The 8605-nt window shown below is 32.6% G+C and overlaps 1 protein-coding gene across 1 annotated transcript in view; it reads left to right on the forward strand.

Annotated features, from left to right (window-relative positions):
• LOC111637520 (sialin-like) overlaps positions 1-1636 on the forward strand; it is a 78629-nt gene extending 76993 nt beyond the window's left edge. Inside the window, exon 10 of the mRNA XM_023383028.1 lies at positions 732-1636. Coding sequence (XP_023238796.1) covers positions 732-881 — 150 coding nt within the window. The 3' untranslated portion in view covers positions 882-1636. The remainder of the gene's footprint in view (positions 1-731) is intronic.
• The last annotated feature ends 6969 nt before the right edge of the window (positions 1637-8605 follow it).

Consider the following 8605-nt stretch of genomic DNA (forward strand, 5'->3'; position numbering starts at 1 on the left):
GTCGTTTATCCGAATCAATTGGGGACTGGGGTTGTTCGGATAACTTATTTTTCGGATAACCAATTATGTACGAAAAAATATATTAATTTATCCCGTGTTGAAATTTTTCTCCGTTGCGTGTCGCTTCGCGTTGAATTTTCGTCGATGTTAAGCCTAACGAAGACTATTGTATCGTTAAAAATTATTTTTTTATTTTGTACAAACAAAATAAATATATTGAAAAATATAAAAACAATAAAAAATTATACTTCAAAAGTTAATTTAGTATCAAAAACGTAAAATATTTGAGTAGCCCAAGATATAGCCAAAGATTGCAGCGCCACAGCACTAGCGAAAATTTAAATTTGCGGACTGGAATTCTTTCGGATATTTGATGTTTCGGATAATTAACTTTCGGATAATCGACGCTCTACTGTACTACAATTATTTTTTGTTATTTTTTTCGAAAATGAAAAAAAAATTGTCATTTAAAGGCTGGACAATAAAAATTGTAAAATTTTGGGTTGACAAAAAAATATTTTATTTAATGTTTAACAAGTTTTACTTAATTTAATTTAATTTCAATCTAGGTGTCATTTTCGGATTGACTGATAGTTTATATAATGCTGCAGGTATATTATCACCCTATGTCGCTGGAGTTATATTAGATAAAAACGTAAGTCAAAACTTCTTCAAATTTATGTTTACTTATATAACATATTCTAATTTTTTTTATTGATTTTTCATATAAGGAAGGAGACATGATTCAATGGAGCTACGTGTTTTATATGATCTCTTCGGCTTACATTCTGGGTGGTGTAATTTTTATATTTGGAGCTACTGCAAAAGTTCAACCGTGGGCTACCATTAATACAGACAACAAGAAACAAGACAACAATTAATCATAAATATAAATCGAATTTTATTTGGAACGATAAAAATTCTGCTTATAGAATAATTAGAAGCCAAGACATGTAAAATTGGTTATGGTTGATATAGTAGCACAATTCCTGTCATTGTCCTGCTTTTAATTTTTGATAGTGGAAAAATATGCGATTAGTTTGATTGCAGAAGACAATAAGAGACAGATATTGTGATAATTGATCACGTTTGTATAAATCATTTTAACAACAATTTATCATGTGAGAATACGGACGAGGGTCCAGGCCCTCTAATCGTCGGATCTGGAGGATCCACTCACTTTGTCACTGGATGGCTTAGTCTAACAGAATTCGAGCGGTAAAATTCGTTGTGGGGTTGTGCAATTTGGTATAGGCAATAACAGAGGAGTCCATAAATAAACTCAACAAAACAATTATTTAATATAACAAAATAAAGAATCATACAAGGAGGAATATATTCTAGGGCCCTAAGTTCCCTACGTTGCGAGAGAGAGTATACAATAAGTCATATTACCTCGTTGTTCATTCTGAAGGAGCTGGTTTGCTGTAGTGAGGTTAGGCTAGACTTTACTGTTGGATGGCTAGCAGATGAGTAGCAGGAGGGTCAACTTCTTTGTAGGAGGGTAGAAGCTGCAGGAGTGACAGGAGGAGTCCTATGTATCACAATCTGCTATGTCGTATGGTATATTCTATCTGGGATGCCTTGAGTGTCTGGAAACTTGCCCTTTTATCTAAAATTTTTCCCTAATCATTATTCCAGGAAATATATCATCTGACGGGATGATCAGTTGGGTCACTCTTCCATATGTTTGGTTACAATCAAGATAAGTTGTCTGTGAAAGGAAACTGAGTTCCTTTTTTCACAAGAGTAGAGTTATTCAGCAGTTTTTTATGGATGTGGTTTTGTTGCAATTTTTTCTATATTTTATTATATTAAAATATATAAACTGTTAATACAAAAATAAAAGATAAACTCAGCTTAATGTCTGATTATATAGAATGAGGTTTTTGTAAAAATTATGTAGATTAGACTGGCTAAATCCAGCTAGTCACAATCATAGTCTCTGAAAAACGTAGATTACCATTCGAGCAAATAATTGAATTAATTAGCTAGACTTCATTTTAGGTCGGGTTGTTTAGATTTTCTCGTTTACGAACGATATGAATTGTCTCTATCTCTTTTTATATGTAAAACTCTTTCTATATATATATATAACTCTTACCATATATAAAACATTTTCTATATATAATTTTTAATATTAATAAAAGCGTTTATTTCAAATGTGGAAGTATTATATTTTATTCTACCTTATTTTAACTACAGTAGGACCTATATCAAAAATATATAAATATTAACTTTGCTTGAATTATTACATAAACTCGAAAAAATGATTAAAATTTTACTCTCTATTAATGTGTGAAGTTTAATCATTTATAATATAATTTTAAAAAGTTGCAAATTTGTAGTGAAACAATTGCATGAAAAATGAAATTACATAAAACCGAAATCTCCGACACATTTTAAAAATACGTTTTTAATATTAGTGGAAAAATTCTCAAAAAATACAGTTACCAAAAGCAATTAATACATAAAAATACTACGCTTATTCATGTTAAATAATTTTACCTCTACTTAGTAACAAATTATTCATTTATTATTGATGTGAAAAAAGTAAAATACGAATGACGCGATGACTCAAAGTTATGGAAACGACCTCGGGCCGTTTTCAGTTATCAAATGACGTATAAACATTATCACAGGAGGCAGATAGTTCAAAACATGGTTACAGTAAAGCTTCCACACGCTGTACTATCGCTGAAAAACGTTATATCGTCGAACAAAGAGATCAGTGTCAAAATGATAGTGCGTCGCCGTTTTAAACTATTCAAAGCAAGGAACTGTAAGTCAAGTCCTTGAATGGTTGGTTCGTACCACGTAAAAGTCAATAGAAATGAAATGTATTTTTGCGGTACGATGAAACATTTCGAGTTTCGCGGAATGTTGCCACGTGGGTATCGTTTATGGTACTGTGTTACTAGATTCAGTGAGTGTAATAATTAATTTGCACAGTTACTTCGTGTGTAACGAAATGTCTTAATAGACGAATTGCAGGCGCGGTAAGAAAATCAACATAAGCAGTAACGTATTTAAATCACTCTGTTCAGTGGGAGGGACAGTGGATACATGGTAACATTATGGCATGAGATCGAATTCATAGACTCCATTTCTTTAAGATAACAAACAATACTTTAATAAAAATAAAAAAGATATAATACAAACAAGAAGCAAACGATTATATGCTATAACTATTTTGCGAGTAAGAGAGTTAACATGTATTTAGGGTATACTACCTCGAATGAGTAGCTTGAATTGTTGATCGGCATTGATCAGATCGGAGTTTCGGTAGGTTTCGGTGAAGCGAGAAGATGTCGATTCTAGCGGCGCTCAAAAGCAAAAGGTCTAATTTCTGGCCGACGACATTATTTTCTCCAAGAAGAATTTGCATGGGAAGGTTCAGGTGGAGAAGGACTGATAAGGAAGGCCCTGGTCGGAGGAAGTGATCAGTTTTTATCCCCGAATACGTTTCCCTTAGCGAAAACAACATGTGGAAGAAATTTATTTCTCACACTAACTATTATTAATTTTGAAAGGAAAATATTACTTTTTCATGGAGAAATTACTATATAGTATTTACCATAAGATAAAATAAAGAAAATGACGGATGGACCTTATTTAAGGAGAAATTTCCGATCCAGAATAGCACGAGATTTAGACTAAATTAGGGCGTTAAATACATCAATCAGTTAAATTGTATAACTCAAGTTCTGATTCTCACACTTGCATAAATGTTTGCCAGGCGTGAGCGAGCCTTCATTCCTGGCGAACATTTGTGTGCCGTGGACTAAAAATGCGACGTATTTCAAACCAATCGTACCAATTTTATAGTTTTTCAGCTTGGACTGCAATTTGAAAAAGTTGTAGACCTATAAATTTTTACTAGAGGAGAAGGTGGTATTTTGGAACACTGCGGGTATTATGGAACCACCCCATTTCGAACTGATAATAAAGGCGAACTGTAACGGAATGTGGCTGAACTGAACTAGACAGACATCCATAGCAAGGAGAAAACCCGTTTTACTTCAGTTAAACGGTTGTCCGTATTTAATCAGCAAATTTGTTTTTTTTAAAATTCACAAGTTTTGAATGCTAAGTGAATTTAATTATTTTTAAAATATAAATCGTGTAGTTGTAGGTTCACTGGTGCATGTATTCCGTTCCAGAGACTTAGGGGTACATATTAATCTGTGTGATGTTCACGTTTTTTAAATTTTGGTCTCGACAGACATAAGTTAATTCGAGATGGCGATGCGTGAAATACGGACCCCTTTGGTGCTTTTACAGTAATATGGAACTCAACTCCTCCGAACTCTCTCTTTGCAATCAGACATTCGTCCGGAGCAATTTGGGAAAAAGACACTAGGTAGAAAGTCTGAAAATATCGAAAAAGAGCTGCTGGAATATATATTGTTGATGGAGGTCATATTTTTCTATTATAAAAGCATTTTTGCGATAAAATACATTGGAGTAAATAATTTTGTAATTATTTAACATTTTTTGTCCTTTCCTATTTGTTTTTGGCTACATTAAAGCATTTTTTTGAAAATATACAGTAAGGTTCCATATTACCACCCGATTTTCTCTAAGCCTACTTTCGGACTTTTTGTACAAAAGCCTTCAAAAACCATACTTATAATTACACTAGCGAAAAATCCAATTAGGAACATTTAGTTTACTAGTTACCGGTACTTTTCGCACAAAAAATGTGGGTGTAGTTACGATACCTTGTTTACAATTCACTAAAATATAATTGGGGTTCCATAATACCACCTTCTCCTCTATAGTCCAATTGTCTTCCCTTAATCTCGAGAACAGAGTAAAACTGATGGATGCCGAGAACAGATTTAGAAAGATTAGGGCTGGAGGCCCCGATTAACTATATACAAACTTCCAGTTGAAACTGGAAGTCACGTTATTTCATTTCAAATATTTTTTATGAAAGAAGTCAGATAATGACCTGCACGACTCTACTATTAATAAAAAAAGTATAAGGTACAAGGGCAACACACTATTAATTTCAGGCGGAGGGCATATATTTTATTTACGAATAAAATTCTTATTATATATGCACTAAGAAAATCTTTACTGAAATGCATTATAGATTTCGCAAGGCCTGTCAGCATGCAAACGACAACAAATACAATGTGACTTATCTAGACCACAATACTCATTAACATTTCTATTGTTCTGACTCAGATTCACACTTTGTTTCCTGGAACGGCAAGCAAATGGCATAGACATCTTGGCCATTCAGTTATTTGTTTTAATATCAAACTGCTTTACATGTATATTTGAAATGAATGCACAGCAATTCATTTATTATTGCCAAGTATTTATTTTTAGGACTTTGCGATACGGTATAAAATTACTTAAATTTTTAAAAGTTTCTTGATTAATAATGAACTCTTTATTTTATTTTTCTAAAAGATGTAACAAGTATGCTTAGATGTATGTTATAATCGAAAAAAGCAGAAATAAACTGTGTTATATAATGCGATAATAATCAATTCCTTGTATAACACAACAAGAAGCGACGTAAAGAATACCGATTGGTCTTCACTTGTCTTCGGGAAATAATTCAAAACTTTTCGGAGGGTAGGAGACGTCGACATTGACGCTCAACCCGGTATATGCTGATCGGATAGTATTCCTCCGAACTTTGAAACTTTCCCTTGTAATTCCAGCCTTTCATTTTTTTGACAGAAGCAATTCTTTTATAGTATTCGCGAGACTGTCGCGTGAGCACTCGTTAAGTTTTGCGTGGGTTTTTATTTTCGAGAGGTCAGAGTATAATAGAAAGTGGGCAGAGATGTGGGATGTTGCTGGGCAGTATGGCTAGGCCGCAGTTCAATCTTATCTAAGAAACATACAGTATAATCAAGAAGACTCAAACAGCTAAAGGAGTAACAAAAATTACATGTAAGAAATAAAGAACATTGAAGAGCTCATAACGAAACCTGAAACGAATATGACCACAGAAGAACAATAATTCTTGAATGAAAAAAACCGAGAAACTCGGCGAGATGTTTTCTTCTGAAAAAGATTAATGCCAATATTTGCTATTTAAAAAATAAAATCTTTTGAAGAAGCAGGAGTATATCAAAACAACTGTCTAAAAATCGCAACCAAACAAGTATGAGGTTGATACAATTGGGGATCTCTGCAATTACAATGCTATTAATTACTTCTGAAAAATCCTGAAAAAAAGAGAAAAGCAATCGACATTAGACAGATTCTTTAACTCTTTTAAACGGAAAAAAACATGATTAATAAAAATGCAAGACTGTGAATATATGTATTTTTATTATTACATATAAATAAACGTTGCAAGAAAGTATATATATATATTTTGTTTTGGGATCTCCAGAACGGGTTAATGAAATTTTCATAAAAGCATGTGGTAAATTGGTTAATAATCGGTTAAGGAACAATTCGGATAGCAAAAAGTCTTGAATTATGTTCGTTAACCGATTACCGACTGTACTTTAAAGTATAGTAATAAAATTCAGTAAATACCAATCGAAATATTAAACTTAATTAATTAACTGTTGTTTGACGACAATTCAGTATTGAATACATTAACCTCCTAAGATCACAAATCAATATTTATTCAAAAGATTAATAAATTTAATTTTGAAAAAGAGCTGTTATCGTTGAAAGGTTCATTTTTTTGCTTTATATTGCTTTGCTTTAATTTTGTATTGCACGATTCAACCGGTGTTTAGTCTAGTTTCTATCTTTTCTCAAACTCTCTATTTAGTAAACAACGTTATCTTTTTTTGATTCTTTGAGAGAATCCTGACTACACCCTTCGCTGTCTAGCTCAATTTCTGTAAAAACTAGAAATTACATCAATTGTTTCTTGACTTGCAGAATTTACACGCAAGTTTACTCTAGTTTTGAAAATCTGAAGTAAAGATTAGCGATGACTTTATATGTAATACTTTATAAATTTGAATAATGTTTGCAATCAGAAGTAACAGAGAAAGCTTGTAGATGGCTCACCAACGCTCGACACCAAATAATTCACACTTTTAAAGATTAGATAGTGATTTAGCAGAAAATTATATTTTGACTTTTCAATATATTTCAAAAAACACTATTATTTTTTTCGTTGTCTTTTTTCTATCTGTTATTTTTCCATGTGAAGAAACACCTATTGATTCCAATTTTTCGATAAAATTTATTTTCACATTCACAGCTACCAAAACTTTTTATATCACGTAACCCTGATTTACCCTGAAAAACCGTTAAAGTTTCGTAACCTAGTAAATTTATCCAATTACGTAATTTTAATCGTCAATAATCTAGCATGAATGTTTACATTAGAGTAATGCAACCGAAATGAGCCATTAGGTGAAATGGTAACATTTAATTATTAGTAATCATAAGTGATATCAATTGAGAAACCCCCATCTATGCATCGGCGTACTTTTAACGCCTCTATGGAAAATAAAGTCCGTAAACTTTATTTTGAAATTATTTTCATCTAATTAATTAGTCCATTAATTAACCAATGTTTGAAGCCCTACAACAGAATCAAAAAACATTCTATTATTGACAACATATATATTTCAATTTGGCCAAGATATAATATGCAATTCAATATTTGAAATGAATAAATTTTGAATTAAAAAGTGGTTTTCCCACTACAAAAGAAACTCTCTCTTTGTATAGAAATTTGATGCCAGTTTTAAGAACGATTGAAACATATCTTGAAATATTATTTTTGCTTGAACTTTATTAAATAATTTCACAAATTTTTCTAATATTATAAAAATATACACATGATTATCAAGAAAAGAAATAATTGAAAAACGAATATCTATAAAACTTTTTACATTTAAATTCTGATAACTAACAAAGCAAATTTAAAAATAAGATCAATGATTAATTATTTGAAGACGGTCTTTCCCAAAAAAAACACTATTTATTAACTTTGTTTTCCAGACAATACATTCTTGGCTACTGACCTTCCTTTCTAGGCTACAAGCCGCCAAAAAGTCATCTAAAAACACAAGAATATGTCCAATTAAAAATAAAAACGTATTTAAAACAGGAACTCCTGACATACAAACGTCTTCTGTTTATCATATGTTCGGAATGATTTACCTACCCAAATGAAAGGGTCGTGACCTCCCAAAGTGTAGACCGATCCTGTAGGAACAAAAAATGTTTAATGAACCATACCATTTTGCGCGACTTTTCAGGAGATAAGCCCTCCAAAAATTGCTATAAGGATCACGTGACCGCTTGTTTGACACAATTCTACCTCCGAATGCGGAGGTCAGCAAACCCCCGAATTGGAGAACCCCTCTGTGCGAAAAAAAGTTAAACGAACCTTACCCCTACGCGTGAATTTTTACGAGATATTGCCCCGTAAAATTCGCCTATATCATTTACGGCGATCACGATCGGGAGTTGCGTCACTCTCTCCACTGAGCCTTTCGACCTATTCTAATATTACTGCAGTCTAATATTTTAGTTAAGTCCTTTTCGCATATCCCTGTCCCCCTCGACCTCGGGGCCTACAGCCTCTCAGCCGCCGACAAGCTTGCTTTCGCTCGCACTCAGCTAGTACTACGCGCCACTTTCGCAGCTTGTC

This window comes from Centruroides sculpturatus, unplaced genomic scaffold (genome assembly GCF_000671375.1).
Source record: "Centruroides sculpturatus isolate CEXI.00-Female unplaced genomic scaffold, Cexi_2.0 scaffold957, whole genome shotgun sequence".
NCBI classification, from domain to species: Eukaryota; Metazoa; Arthropoda; class Arachnida; order Scorpiones; family Buthidae; genus Centruroides; species Centruroides sculpturatus.